The 16,530-nt window shown below is 40.3% G+C and overlaps 1 protein-coding gene across 3 annotated transcripts in view; it reads right to left on the bottom strand.

Annotated features, from left to right (window-relative positions):
• PELI1 (pellino E3 ubiquitin protein ligase 1) overlaps positions 1-16,530 on the bottom strand; it is a 44,967-nt gene that overhangs the window by 22,625 nt on the left and 5,812 nt on the right. The window contains exon 2 of one of the 3 annotated variants that reach the window (XM_066993388.1): positions 9,348-9,512. The exons of the other annotated variants lie outside the window; for them this stretch is intronic. Within the exon in view, the coding sequence (XP_066849489.1) occupies positions 9,348-9,402 (55 nt within the window). The 5' untranslated portion in view covers positions 9,403-9,512. The remainder of the gene's footprint in view (positions 1-9,347; positions 9,513-16,530) is intronic. 3 annotated transcript variants of the gene reach the window in all.

The following is a 16,530-nucleotide window of genomic DNA, read 5'->3' on the forward strand; positions in this document are numbered from 1 at the left end:
CAAGTTGCTGTAACATGAAGAGTAGATGGTACAACTTCGTTAACTCTTCTACACTAACCGCTTCTGGAAGGGGTTGGAGAAGCTAATTAGATTTGCAGGACAGCCAAGTAAAAGAACAAAGTAGAATCTCAATTTCTTAAGGCACAGCAAACTTTCCTTCAAAAGGTTTCGCCAACTCTACAATATCTGTCATCCAACAACCATGGCAAGCCTTAGGCAACTGTGGAGCAACTCATCACTGAAGCTGCACTAGCCTAGTCACAGAGAGGCAACAAATCATCACACTGCAGAGAGATATTTCCCATGACTCGAGTCATCCTATGCCATTAAACGAGCCTAACGAGCACTTCTTACCACGTCCTATTCCACTCTTAGATCTTTGCATGCTTTGTCCTGTGGTACGCCAGGGAAGTCCTCCTTTGGTTCAAGGACAGCATGTTACTGTTGATGCGTATCCCACCTGGCAGACTGAAAACACAACTGGCCCTCTGTCTCCAGGCTGGTTTCTGCTTTAGTAGGCATGAGCCTTTTGGCACTGGATTAACTCAGTACTTTCAAACTCCTACTGGGGAGAGACCCCGCCAAACAAAGAGCATGCAAAATCACTCGTCTTTGGACTGGGAAAGAATTTCATAGTAAACCTTACTAGAAGCTGAAGGAATCTCAGGCAAGACTAAAAAAATATCTACAGGACAGCAGGACTGTTGATACTCAATAGAACCACTCAAGAATTAATCCTAGATCTAATTCTAAAGTGATTCTAGATGGAGCGATATGATGGTGCTTAGGGACATAGTTTAGTGGGTGACAGTAGTAGTAGGGTGATGGTTGGACCAGATGATCTTGGAGGTCTTTTCCAACCTTAATGATTCTATGATGTAAAATATAAAGACAGAAGTTATCTTGAAAAGTCTCCAATGATATTAACAACATTATCTGTTTGATATTCAAAATAAAAGAATCAGAAGGGATTTTAAATGCAGGTCACCTTCAAACAAGCCACCTATGTTACAGGTTTGACACCTTCGCCCTTCAGTCGTGCACCAGCATTAGAATGCTGCTTATATGTTTCCAAAAGGCTGAGTCAACTTCTTATGAAGAACTCCACAGAATCACAGAGCACTCCAGGATCTCAGGAGGTCATTTAGTCCAACCTTCTGCTCAGAGCAGGAGTTGGCTTACCAGATGTCAAGTTATTACTGCAAGAGACTCAGCTTTAGGCATGAAGAGGCCTCTCAAGACATGCCTTCCCTTAGGAAATAGGGAAGGTATATTGAATGCTGGAGAACTGCAGATGACAAGCAGTTTTTCAGACCGACCTGGAGCTTCATGTTTGTTGATAGCCTTCCTATGACAGTTTGTTTCAACGTTTACTTAAAACAAAATGATTAGCAAAAATTACTGCAGATAGCTTGCTGTACACACACTGGAGACCGTTTGGGCTGATTAAGACTTTGAAAGGTTAAGACACACAGCATCCCCTGTGTTTCACAACAGCTTCACAAACACGTTGCCCCCTTTAATAGTGCAGCAATGGCATTATAGAACTGTATTCACAGCAATCATTGCCCAAATAAGATACTCAGGAATTGACCTGCTCTTTAGATAGACCTTCATCTGACTTCCCAAGAATGGCCTGAGAAGTGCTGGATTCCCAAACAACAGGACTGAAAAGATAAGTAAGGCATCATCTGAATAAAACTAATTTTCCCAAAAGGTCAATCTGATGTAAGCCATCTACTAAGCCACAAACATGCAGATGCAGTTGCACTGGGCTTCTTTCCAAGACAGTAAGCTTGAATTTCTCAGGTACCTGGACACAGCTATTGTGGAAGTGTTTTTTTGTTGTTGTTGATTTTTTTTTTTAGTTTAAGTCTTCCAGGAACACTTGTGGATCTTGAAAACACAACAAGTCAAATGCCATATCTGCAAGTTCAATTAACATAGGCTATGCTCAAGTACTTCCTCAAAGAATTTTTCAGCTGTAGTTTTAAGTTCTTTGAAGAGCAGAGCTCAGATTCAGTGAGCTTCAGGTATTATGGTTTCCCTAAATTAAGAAACAGAGGCCCAATTCAAATTCATTTCCAAGTCATATTTTTCCTGCTTGCAAAACTTTTAAAGTACCTGCTAGTAGAACTAGCTGAACCTGCAATACCTGAAAGTTTTCATTCCCACAAAGTTAGATTGCCTGACCAGGGACTTCTTCAGAGAAAGTTCACAGACTTGCCAGAAGTGTTAACACATCTTTGCTTCACTTTTAGTAAGAAAAAACATTTCATGTGGATTAGGAAAAAAGGACAGAAAAGTATTCACTTATAGAAATTCAGCTATAGCATGCTGGCTCTCCACACTCACTAGGAAAAAAAGATCTTAAGGACAAAATTTAAAAACTACTCAGTATAGTTTCTATTCAACTCCCACATCACACGAATGGGTATCTTAAAATAAGGCAAGTTCCTTTTCACTTTGGGAGGCTGTGAAACACAAAAGCCAAGTTCATCCAATAGTTTCCCTCTGCTTTATCCTAAATTCCTTACCACCCTGTTATTACACTCACCATTTCAACTGTAGTTCATCTGCAATTCCAGTTTAAAAAAAAAAGTGTGGATAACCTCCACCTGGCCCTCCTAAACCTTGCATGTGAAAGTCCCAAGTCTGTAGTTCATGCATGAGTATTTGGTAAATCACAGCTAATAAATGTATCATCTTAATGTATTCCTCCTCCTCTTAAATTCAAGCTTTGGACAGTCTTTATGTAAGGTACAAAACCTGGTCCTTTCTAAACATATCACCTCCAGCATTTACATATAAAAGCATATGACCTACATACCTCTGGAGAGATGTCAGAGGTCTGCCTACTCTCTGCAAGCCTAGTGTCAGTTTTTTACAGTGGCCCAACAGGATATCTAGGGGGCTACAATATAAGTTAAATGGCTGGTTCAGCTCCTCAGTTTCCCATATTGCTGACATTCAAGCATGGCTTTATAGCAATCTTTCAGTGTTCTGTACTTGAGCCCAAACAACAAAGATTACTTTAAGCAACAATCCAAGAAAATAAGAATTGATTACTTTGCATGTGTGATAAATTCCTAATAAAGTTATATTCTGCTGTCTCCCAATATATTAGAAGCTGTTTCTTGATGAATACGTTTAACCAGTTTTTATGCTAATACAATGCTATACAAACAAAAAACCCTAACTTTTTGTACACTTATATTTCCACGTTACTATCCTTCCACAGCCAGCAAGTCAAACAGATGAAGTTCAAATATCTTCTCCACCTCCTCATGTTTCCTTAGATCACTTACCCATTCCCACTTTGTTACTGCTCAGAGGAAAAAAGTATCCCATGGCATTTGATTTTCTTCTCCTTTATAATCCCATGGGCAATGCATGATTTAGCATATCTAAAGAAGAGCAATACTTTACTTCCTACACTTCTAATCCAATTTGGATAAGAGGTTTTCTGCTTATAAAAATAAACAGGCAGTTGCACTTGAGAGGATGCAACAGCCATTCATTTACCTTTGTACGGGCACTAACACCTAAAAACACAAAGGTCATTCTCAAAAAGTACTAAGAAGTCAGTGCTAGGGATGCCTTCCCTAACTTTTACTCGGACAGAAAGGAGAAAAGAACATGATGTTCAAGCTTTTTCCTGAAATTTCAACAGAAAACAAAGAAAATACTACTACAGTAACGTTAGCACAGTGGGAATAACATCACAAATCAGTAAAACACAGCCATTTAAGTATGTATGGTCATTTCACATAAAGGTTTTGGTGTTATTGCATGTATTCTCACCAAAAAAAGCCAAGGACAGAGTATCTCAACCAAGGAGACTTAGATCAGAAGCCATACTTTTATAAACACACAAGCGAATTTGGCCTGACCATATAGTCCAGTTTTAACAAAATCAAGGAGCTAAGGAAATTATGATTAATATTTGACACAGTTGAAAGTTTTCAAGGTATCACTAGGTTCAGTGTAAAATTTGCTATCTATACAGAAAAATGTTACCTTCAAATAAAAGAAATTCTCCAGCTGGATATTGCAACTGTTTTCTTTAAGATAGTATAGTCTTCAGCTACAACCAAAAGTACTCTGAAGATATTTAAGTGTGTGGGTCACAAAATCCGTTTTTCAAAAGCAGTAAGAGGTATCTGTGTACCATGACAGTGGTCCCCCTTCCTTCCCCACAAAATACCATGTTCTCCAGAATCTGTGTTACTCTTTGTTGCCTTTGAGCGTGCATCACTGAGGAAAGCAAAAATCGGACAAAAATCTAACATCCAAAGACAAAAGATTTTAAATTGGTAGCGCACAGGGAAAGTGAGTCACCATGGTAAAGCACTTCTCCAGCAATAGTCAACGTGTGCAGCCACTGCTACACCACATTAAAATATTCAGCAGGCAGTTTCACGACCTGCCCTTGCACTTACAATGACGGTAAGTCACACCACTCACCCTAATGAAATACTAGGAGTCAGATTGCTGTCTTGCTAATGTAAGTCTACCAGTAAGCAAGTAAGGTGTTCCTGAAGACGAAAAAGTTCTTCCTTGATCCACTGAAGTCAACAGAATTCTGTGTGAATGCAGACCCTCAATATATGGCCCAAAAATCAGTAAAATTCGTAAAATTGAGATTTGGAGACACAAGCTCAGTGTATTTCTTATCACCTAAAGCAGGCTTACCTATTTCCCACAAAACGTTTTCAAGCAACACAACTCAGTAAATTCTTCTGAAAAAATACATGCTTAAAGCTGTATTCTAGCTAGGGCTCTCTCTGGTCCTCTGGTGCAGCCCCCTTGGGACTGACATTGTTTATGAACTTTCCTTCAAATTGCTAACAGCTGTGCATAGTGAGCACATTGGTGCCTCATTCACACGCACTCAAAGGTTTGTAGGAGTCCTGCTCATATTCAGTTTGTGACTCTTCTGCTTCAGGATGTCTCGTGTCATCGATCTGCAGAGAAGAAAAGTGCCGCGCAGCAGAGGAAGGAAGAGGCCAAGCAGCCAAGTACGCACACGTTAAGAAGTCACTACCCAACCTTAACTAAGACACCCGACCACATTCAAGCTCCTAGACCAATGCAAATTCCAGATCAGGAATACATTTAGGCAAGCCCATTCAAGTAATGAACTATACAACAGACACAGCAAATAAAGCAGAGACCTACTAAAACAGCAAAGCCAGTGTAACCAATTTGACACTAAAAAACAGAACGAGTTAGTAAAATTTGGGACAAGTGGGACAAAGGCTACTAGCCTGATGAGCTGTGATGTCTAACCAGCTGCTGCCTTAGCAGCATGCATTGCCTCCATACACCTTAGTGACAAGCGTTTTATTTAGAATTAAAAAAACATCAAGCACACTCAGCCTGGCTTTGGCAACCTCAAAACTAGTTGTAAAAGTAATATATATTCTCTAAAGAAAAGACGAGACTTTCTTTGGCTTCACAGACACTGCAGTACTTTAAACTCTGAAGTCATTCTGCACATTCAGCATTTTGCTGATGGAAGTGTGTGAATTACATGTCCCCCAAATAAACTCTGAACTCCACAAACACATAGAGTGCTGTCATAAGCTTACCTCCTCTAGCCTTGTTTATATTACATAGTCCTCGTCTGTAAACATGCCATGCTGATCTCATTTTGGTCCTAGCAGTCACCAAACAACTGAAATATTCTCTATGCTAAGGAACATCACAGAACCTACATATATATCAGCTCCAATAATTTTATTAGTTTGAGGTGAAGTATTTTTCTTTTAGCAGTGACCTCCAAGCTGAGGCTTTTTCCTGTTTGTAAGAAAGGCATTTCATTTTAATTGAAGAAAGGTAAAAACCCAATAAAAATGGGCAAATACAAGAAAATAATATTTTCTAAAAACCTTTTGCTTAAAAAAATAGATTTTCTCTTCAAAGTATGGCTTTATATCAGTAACATCAGATACACAATTATTTAATTTTCATTACTTTTAAAATCTAACAAAGCTAGAGTATCTATATCATTAGAAATGAGAAACAAATAAAGACTTATTCAAAGTGGCTTTGTTTTGTTTTAAGTACTTAAGAGGAAGATACAAACATCATAGTCAAAGAGCAGGAGCCCAACTGTTTACACAAAGCTTTGGTCACGAAACTTGTCCAGCTAGAACAGTCAGCTATAGCCTGACTCAGAAGCGAAGCACCGATTCTGGGAACAACTGCACATTCCTAGTTTTGCTACTGAGAGATGATTTTACAGCTTCTGATATTAAAACTAGACATGCTCATATTTGCAGGACTGGGATTTTCAAAAAGTCTGACTGTGGGATTACCTGTGTGTTTACACTTGTACTTCTTTTAAGAACAGGACCGAATCAAACATCAGGGGGCGCAAGTTCAGGAAATACTGGGTTTATACCCAGATCTGTTCTTTCAAGTCACCCTGCCTCATTCAGGGAATGGAAAAGGTTAATACAATCAGAATAAGTGTGACAACCCTCCCAACAGCCTCACACTACTTACTGATTTTTTTTATTAACATTTAAGTATTTGGGTTTCCCAAAGGTTAGAGCATGTTGCTTATTCCTTAACTTCTGATATAGAAGCCTACCTGAAGTATAAATTGGATAAAAACTGCAAACCACATCCCCAAACAGTACGACTATAACTATATACACTGAAGACTTATATTTATCTGAAAAAATAAAGGTCCAGAATACAAAAAATAAGCGAAGGTAGCAGAGGACCTAACACAAAGGGGCGTCGAAACAGTCGTAATTCCCACTGAAGCGGCAGCCAACAGAAATCAAAGATCACAAGAAAAATATTCTTGTTAACCAGAAACAATGTGGAATCTCTTACCAACCAGAAACTCACAGAATAATCTGAAACAGCTCCAATACACAGAAGACAGCATCTTTTGACAAAACTTCAGCCTTTTGAATAACTGCTTGCAAACTCAACATGCTCTATAGATGGTTTTTACTGGGGCACAAATGAAGACTTTCTAATTAAATATAAAATAAAAAATAAAAGATGTGCAGCCTATATATTTAGCCCAATCTGGGGTATCACAGCAAGATCCTCTTCCTTAAATGGCTTTTTAAAGCATGCCAAACTGTTAGTTAAAAGGATAATCTAAATAAAGCCATTGTTAAAAGAGTAAAACTACATCATACCATGGCTGGAACAGCTAAGGAACTGGTCAGAGAGGAAAGATTATTTCCTGGCACAGTAATGTAGCAACAGACCGAGTTCTTTCTCTCTTTTTATTATATTAAGCCTTCACAATGTTTCACAAAAATAAAACTGAGGTTTGTAGCTCATCTGTTTAACAGATGATCAATTGTACTGAGCAGCAGGACTTTGTTTCTAGGCATACTCTGCTGAAAAAAATCAAAAGCAAACTGAGCAAGGAAAAAGGAACTGAAGTCCTAATTCTGTTCTCGTCCACCTAGCAGGTCTCCTAACCAAACCTGATACCTGAGCCCAATTATGTAGGTGCAAGTAAGGATTCAATCCCATTGAAGCCAGCTGAATTAAACCAGCGTAAGCAAGATCACTATCAGCCTACCTAAGCAAGACTGTACTGGAGCAGATCTGGGCTGGACGTGTAATTTAATTCACCACACTGATTTTGGATAAGCCCCAGACATTCAGAATAATTACAGTGCAGTCAGAGACAACGCTCAATGTCAGTTACCATATTTAAGTTGCGTACTGTTTGCCCGAAGAGATGAAGCACTCAAATAGCAGGTATCTTTGAGCTTCCAAAACCCTCAGCTTCACTAACAACTGTGTTCTGAAGCTCTTAAGGAATTACATGCTTGCTAAGAGCCTGTAACAAGTATTTTGGCTTATACACAAGTACTTGAACATCGTAAATCCTCTCTGACCCATTCTATCTCATTAGATAAAATTTCTTTGTTAACAGATGAGACTTCTGAGTTGATAAAACAAAGCTCTACTAGCTACAGTATTTTTAAAGCTCTAGACCATACTGTGTTATCTGACAAGTTTCACTTTGAAATACAGTGGCACTGTTAAGTAATTTTGAAATAAAAAATTCACTTGGGATAAAAACTTGACAGAAAACAGAGGCACAGTGGAATCCACGGCTGATCTGAAACTAGAAGAAATATGCAGCATGAATTCAAGTCAAACTCACTTGGAAAAAAAAATGAGGTTGAGTTTTCTATACTTAAAATGTTTCAGACTGTTAACCACCAATACTGACTGCTCATAACCAGTTTTAGGACTTTGGCAGTTTAAACACAAATAGCAGCCACTGAAGTAATGATACCTTTGATCACGAAAAACATCATTATGATTAGCATCTCGTGCCTATTTGCTCCAATCCCCCAAGATACAAAACTGTAAACATTTTCAAAGTTATATGCCAAAAGTCTTCACGCTATTAATCATATCCATTGGATTTGAGCTTGTATTCTCATTTTCTCTAGACTTAATTTTGTATCAAAGGTGGTCCAAGCAAAGAAAAGTTAATGTTCTCACAACCCTCCCTTATTATTTTGGTGCAAGCAATAATGAGGAGGCAGCAGCAGTTGTCCTTAAACGAGAGGGCTAAGAAAAAGGAATAAGCCAAGCACATTCATAGACAAAGCTACAAAAGCAAAGCAAGCATTTTAAGCCTACCACATCAGAAGGGTATATAGTCAGTCTAATGACAAAGTTGCCTGAACCTCATCTCCCTGAACCTCTTGGGAATTTAATCGCAGGAGTTTTCTTTCTCTTGGGTTAGTGAGAAAAGTCACCTCGCTGAAAAATTCTGGTCAGCAGATCTGGAGCAAAGAAGGGTGCAGGGCTGCACAACTTGGATCTCGGGAGCGGGGTTGTGTGCGCACAGGGGGTGGGGAAATGAGAGGGAGAAGCAAGAGATCACTCTCAGCAGGTACTACAATATTACACCGGCTCAGGGCCTCTGGAAACAACCTTCGGTAGAAATTCAACATTGGGACAAGAGAAAATATGGTTTGGTACAGCTTAGCAGTCATGTCTCCAATAACATCTGCAGTTGCTGTGGAGAGATGCTGTCTGATGATCAGCTTCAAGCAGTCTCTCTCCAGCTGTTTTAAAAATACAGTGTTTAAAGAACCAATACAGTCATGGACAGTAACGGCAACACAATACTAATAGTTTGTATTGTTCTACACTTGTACTTCTAGCAACTAATCTCAATCAAAACCTTATGGGGTAAAAAAAAAGTCTATTTCACAGGAATTCTAGATGTAGTTGGTTTTGTGTTTTTTTGTTTCTTACATATTTTCATCTAGAGAAGTTCGAGTGTAAGAAGAAACGTTTGTTCTCTTAGAACAACCGTGCAGATGTAAACTCACCGTGTCCAAGAACCGCGAGATTGTAACCGCACTTCCACTTGGATTTACGATACATAATCAAAAGCCACGCTCGCAGAGGGAAAATGACCTGTTGATGATGGTGGCTGTCAACAATGGGTTCAGATCAGTTAGCTGCTAGTGTAGACAGGACAACATTTTTCAACACTGCGAGAGAAAGTGAGAGCGAGACCATATGGTTAAGCCCCATCCACATTAGCACCAAACGGCTAGCATCACCAATTGAGAACTGTCAGCTGGGAGAGGCAGAGGTGGGAAAGCTACCTGTTGCTCACAGCCACTGTAAAGAAGTTGGTTTCATAGAGACTTACCAATGTTGGCAATTCTTCTCTTTACAGCATGTCTTTGAGCAGAGCGTACGCTCTGTGTCCAATTGATATTCCTAGTACACAGCAACTCAAACAGTTGTTCAAAATTATTCAGTGAATTCAGATAGCGTTCAGTCTGTACAAGCATGCTCAAGACTTAATGAAACTTTAAACACACCACATTCCTGAATTATACTGGGTATGTCTAAGTTAGACATTTACAGAAGATTGACAGTTGCAGGTAAACATTAGATAAGAATTGTCAGCAGACACCCTGGCTGTGCACTGTTCAATACCATGCCGAATAAAAGGATGAAAGAGCTGGCTTTAACTTCAAACTTCTTTGAGTGGGGGAGCAAGGGGATCTGGACTCAATGATCTCCAGAGTTCCCTTCCAAAGTAACTTCTATTCATTGAGAAACCTGGCCACTAGTACTTAGGCATGAGCTTTGCATGCAAAGACAGAAGCATTGCATCACACGACTATTATTTATCACCTGTTCTCCTGACCTGCAGGAATGCCTGCACTTGCTTACCACTAACATAAAGCAGGATCTCATTCCGAGGTTAAACAATTTCAAGGCAGAATAAAATACCACTGCCTACAAAAGCAGCGGTCCTCCCTGCTGCCCTGCATTTAGACAACAACGTTTCTGCACAGCCATGGTATGGTCTCCCCAGGTTCAGACCCAGATCCACTCTTCAATTTGATTCATTACATTGCATCTGCAAACACAGAACAGGAAGGGAGAACTGCATAGAGCTGCCTGGGTGTTCGTTTCCAGAAAAACAGCAAAATTAATGTGTTCGTTGTGTTTTTTTTTTTTTTAAATGCATGGACTAATTAATAGTGAGATGACAGGAAATAGGGCTTGTTCTTCAGCAGTACTTGAAAGCTGTGTTTTATCTTGAAAAAACAAGGAAACATAACCACTCCTGTTCTTAACCTTGGAGTTGATTTTTGTTTTCTTTATACGCACCCTTCTATTCAATTTATTTTGTTCCTTCATGTAACAAAAGCTATGTTCATCAGCAAAAGATGGCTTAGTACAGCACAAATCTTATTAGCATGCATACTGAGTTAATACTTGGCTTATATGAAGGATTTTTAAAAATTAAGCTTGAAAGCAAGCACAGTAACTGCAATAAACTAAAACCTTCTAATTCTGTCCCTGCTACAAAAGTAGACTTGCAACAACCCTTTCCTCTGTCTTTAACAGGTTTACTCATTTCTACATTTTTCTGTAGAACAGTTCTTATAATAGTTTTTGCTGTGCTTGGGGGTCTAGGGACTGGGACAAATTGAGAGACAAGAGGAAAACAAGCACTGTCAGCTTACTCAGTTCTGATGCATGATGAAGCACCTACTCCCCCTATGAGAACGGACATCAAAATAATAAAATTACCAAAACATTTTTGGGAGGCAGAAAAGAGGCACAATTTGTCCACTAATATTAATGCAAGTTACTTCCATAGGCAGTTGCTACAACAAAACTCCCGGGCAGGTTATACTAATGTTAACACATCTCAGGGTCCAGTTGCAAAACCTCTTCCTAACTGGTCTGTGGTTGCACGCTGGGAAAGCATCTTCTAGAGCTGCTTGGCAAAGCAGAAATGCAACAGGTCACAGCAGAGCCCCCAGCACACGTGTGCTAAGGCGCAGTGAGAAGACAGGAAGACCACCGAAAATACAGTCTCTGAAGACTGCGGGATGGTATTTTGAAGATTATCAAAGCTAAAGGAATGCTTTCAAGAACTAAGCTCCATCCTTAAGATGAAGTAAAATCTGAATTGCAAACTATGCCTGAAGACTGGACAATGAATTTGGACATAAAACTATTCTCAAACTACACATAACAGTTAGGCATAACAAACCCACCCACCGGGTGCTGTGGTTAAGCCTACAATGAAGGCTAACTAGTAATTCCCATGTTCTTCAATTACAATAGGTCCTATTAACGGCAAACATAGAACTCCTTGGGATTTTAAGTCTCTCTGCATCAAGAGACCCCTCCCTCTATTCCCCACTTTGATGACCTGAGCAATTTTTGCTCTAGCGGCACTGGCAGAGGGTGCAGTTGCAAAGCAGAAAGCAGAGCAGACCTGCATTTAATCAAAGGAGACAAAAAAAACTACTAAGAGGGGGAGGGGGAAAAAGCAGGCTCCATTGAGTGCCATGCTCTTCCACATCAACATAATGGAAGGGAATCCTGCTCTACACTCTTAGGGCGATGAGCCACCTGGCCAAAAGCCATGCTTATGCACAGCTACTTGGCCCCGAGGGTTGAAAATAAAAGATGAACAGCCAAAATATGAAGCCAGCAGACAAAGCTGTCAGGCAGGGATCAGCAGACCTGATGACTGCGGCGTTATGAACAAACCAACGCATGCTGGTTGGGTGTTTTGCACTGTGCCCTATTCTTTCCCCCTGTTATTTCCTTCCTCTCTTTGTCAACCTACCGTAACTTCTACTTGTGCTGTTTCTCTCCCCTACCCCCCTACTTCTTCTCTTTTTTTTTTTTTTGTCTCTTCAGAGTCGAAGGTCTCACAGGCTTGTACTTGTATGGTGTACAAGGACTGCAAAATGGTAGCCCACAATTTTTGGTACCATATGATCGAAGATCAGCTGATGGTAACAGTCCTTTCCCATCTCAGATTTTTATCAAATTCAAGCTTCTTGAAAAACAGTTGATGGACTTTGTTTATAACACCACCCTTAGTCACAGCATACCAGTCACTGCTAAAGTCAGGAGTTCACAAATAATTCAGCGTGCTGATTTAGCTTCTATAAATGGAAAGTTTGGCCACTGCAGAGATGTCTGATCTATAGCTCTCACTCACATAAACAGTCCCTAGCCACACAAATAAACACTGTCAAGATCCTTTCCCAAATTCCTTAAGGGAAAAGAAATTAAACTGATAGCAGATTGGATGGAACAGCTCTAAGAAAAATCAATAATGGTAGCTGTAAAATCTAAAATTAAAGTAAGCCTGTTTTTGATGCTTTCAGTACACACAGTACATTAAATTTGGCATAAGCCCAATGGAACATGAAGTACTTGTGGACAATGTCTGCCAAGAGCTAGAAATATAGCACTTAGTCTTTAAAGAACAAACAGAGAGCCTCAGACCATTTCTACTTCATGCATCTGAAAAAAAATTAAATCAAGGTGCTCTTTCCAAGGGAACATTTGTATTAAATCTAATTGGCATACTTTGTGAAATGCTGAATTGAGCATATGCCTATTGGCAGAGTATTTGTCATTTTATAATCCGTCCCATTGTGACAAAGGTTACAAACAGATGTTATACCTCTCTGCACCAGAAGTCACTGTGCTTTCACCCTAAGCACCAGGCTTGTGGTTCAGGCAAGTTCTGTGCCTGCTCCTCAGTCACACTGAGGCATACATCTCAGCTGACGCAGCGGAGGCAGAAGAAATGGAACACGTGAACTTGAGAAACTTATGCTACACTATCAGTTTATTCACCCAGCTTCATATTTCATTAGTTTACATACCTCAGAGCAATGCAAGATTTGATTAGTAACCGAATGCTCATTTGCATTCCTATAGCAGCCTCCAAACATCAGCAAATTAAGCATCAACACACCTGTGAGTTTCTTACCTTTATTAAAATAAAAGCAAAACCAAGCTTAACATCCATCTGGGGCTCTGGAGACATCATCCTTGCATGCAGATTCCTCTCCCCCCACCTTCCAACCATGTAACAGAGCAAAACAACACCAAGCTCCTCGTTGGATAGGATAGTGGAGCACACATCTCTTAGGTTTTCTGTTATTATCTGTGGCTTACGTGCCCTTCCCCACGCCTCCCTGGGATTCAGGAGGGAACAGTGTCCCTCCCTAATGGCGCTTGTGCAGAAGGACTGCAGCCCCACCGCTGCCTGGGGACACAGGCCAGGCAGCAAGAGGGAACACTCTACCCTGTGCTTGGCATCTGCTCAGGGCAAGGCAAGGAGACGAGATGTTTCTCGTGCCATCTCATGCTACATCTAAGCCAAGCCCTATCTGGATCTTTAGAACTGCTATTTATTAACAAATGAAGTTCTGAAATGCACACTGACAAAAGGCCCAGATAAATCTGATTGTTACTGCTCCTTATTAATAGCTATAAAATAGCAGCAGGCCTACAGTACTTGCTGTTGTGGATGCTAAGAGACAGAAAGATGCCAGACACTTGCTACACATGCTTAGTTGACACAATAAGGAAGCTCCTCACTTCTCCCTTCAACTGGTCCCTCTGAGCTTTAAGGTAAAGGTTTACTCTCTCCTTATCTTTTGGACCAGGCTCCTATCTCTGTTCCCATTTAGACACTGCCAACTTCAACAGGCTCCTCTCCAAGATTACACTAAATGAAAAACTGCAGGAAAAATGCTTCCAACACCTTTCCTCTACAGGTAGGAGTTTCCACTGCTGACTATGCATAGCTCATAAAGCAGTGAAATAGGAACAGTTATTTAAATGAGGAAAAAGCACACACGTTGGCCTAGGAATTCAAAAGCAGTTGCTGTACCTAAGCCATGGAAGCCCTCACGTCTCAATATGGCACCGTGGCCTTTCTCAGCCAACAGCAACACGTACAAGGACACACACTGCTCAGAAAGCCCCTGGCCAAAGCCACAATACTGACTGTAAAAACACACACACGTGCACAAAGACGCTAAGTGGTTAAAAATAACAAAGCTGCCCATGCATTTATCTGCTTGCAAGATCAAGCTGAGTTCCTCAGCTTCAGCAGGTGCCTGACCACTCAACAGAACCATGTATCGGTTCTTTTTAAAAAGAAAGGAAGGAACCCCAGCTGCTACCCTTACCACAGCACTGCAGCCCTCTGCAACAACCTGAAGTAGCTTTCAGAAACCTTAACCAGCAGCCAACAGGTCATGCAGCACCAAAAGGGAAAGTTCTACTTTAATGACATTTCTCATCCACCACACACAGCACCGAATGAATGCTTTAACAATTGATGTGGGCTATCAGCAGCATAGCAATTACCTTATTAACGAAACATCAAAGAACAAAGATTCTTGCATGACAGATCCACCTACCACAGGAATCAAGAGGAGATGACTTGGCCATGAAAGTCACCTAGGCACAAAGGAGGGATCAACTGTCTTTGTACGGTAACGTGTTGTCGTGTAACTTGCATTCAGCCTGATCTCCAATCCCAGGGCACCAAGTGCACAGCTACGTGATTGCTGAGGAGATGCAGGGACAGCAGATGGGACCAGAAGAGCACTCCTTATCTATCATCACAAATTTGCCTAAACATTATCAAATAGGAAAGGAAAGAGAACGAATGAAACACTTAAGGGCCTGCTCGGGAGCCTTCTGATTCTCTGCACCATGTATTTGAAAGAAGCAGAAACTGTTAAGAAGCAGTTTTTACAGACTGTCCCCGTAAGTTTTGGGGAATTTGAGCTGGATCTCTCGCGTCCTGCACTGCCAGTACATTAAACAAATACTCCCCCCAACACACACAAATAGCAGGTGCTGAAGTTAGGTATTAACAAGATGACGTGTTTTCCAGCTTGACTATTATCTTTTCCTCTGCAACTATCCAATTTTTGATCATCACTACTAACGTAGAGCAGAAGCCGTTAATGGAGAACCAACGCACTCCCTCCATTTGTGGGCATCACACAGCTTTTTGCAGAGCTCTGAATACCTATGGTATTCCCAAATCCGAAGCTGAATTACCATAAGGTTTTGATCATGAAGATGGAAATTGCAGTACTATAGAACAGTCACTAACTCTGGTTTCCCATAGGTGAGAAACTCCTCTGGTTGTCAGACAATTTTGACATCATTAGTGACGTTGCATTGTCTTCTCTAAACTCAAAACAGACCACTAGCACTGCAGAAAGGAGCCAGACCCAAGAGCAGGTATGCACCCCACTTGAAACATTAACTAAAGCTTGAGGCCCCTGCACGCTCTTACTTTAAAACAGAAGTTTAAAGTCATCTTCCACTAGCCTTGAAATACAGCAGTGATCTAAATACAGCGATTCAAATACCTAGGCACATTTATTTTCTTCCATGTTAAGCATGCCTCAGAGTATTTAAAGTGGCTCAGGGAAAAAGCAAACCAAAGCCAAACAAAGAAAAAAAATATATTAGTGGGAAATGGTGGAACTGACATATTTTTAGAATTAGCAGCTTATCCCAAGAGGTGCATTACAGAAGGAAAATGAGCAACAAGTTCTTTAAAAGGAAGTGAATTACTTTATAGTAAGGTTCCATGTGTGATGCATTTTGGATTTTTTCCCCTAACCTCATACCAAATAAATAGTTCAGCTACATGATATGACAAAAGAACCATTACTTATTTTCCCAGTTGAACCTTGTGTTAAACCATGATTGAGACAATATTTATTCTTGTAAAAGTATTGTAGTGAATTACAGTTGCTTCAGGTAAGTGAAAAGGATATCAAGGCAGCATCAGTAAACATCACCCAAAAAAATCTCAGTATACACATTAACACTTAAGAGAAGAGGAGCCTTGAGATTTCTTTACAGAAGTTCTTCAGAAACTACTTTTATCGTTTAACGTGAATAATTTCTCTTAGGACAAAGCAAACAGAAGTATTACTCAAGTTGGCATGTTTTTAAAATCATGTCTTGGCTATTTAATACTACTCAACCACTGAGAGCAGAAGGAACCAGTGGTAGGGAAAGCGGGCACTTGGAGTTAGATTTTTGGCTGGCAGAGCAGTATGATCTTAACACAAGACAAAAACTACCAACACATGCCATCCTCAGCCTGATTTTGCCACTAGTTTAATGTTGTCTTATAGCAGCCCGAAGGACCTGAAGGTTAAGGGGGCCACGTGCACA

This window comes from Anser cygnoides, chromosome 3 (assembly GCF_040182565.1).
Source record: "Anser cygnoides isolate HZ-2024a breed goose chromosome 3, Taihu_goose_T2T_genome, whole genome shotgun sequence".
In the NCBI taxonomy this organism is placed as follows: Eukaryota; Metazoa; Chordata; class Aves; order Anseriformes; family Anatidae; genus Anser; species Anser cygnoides.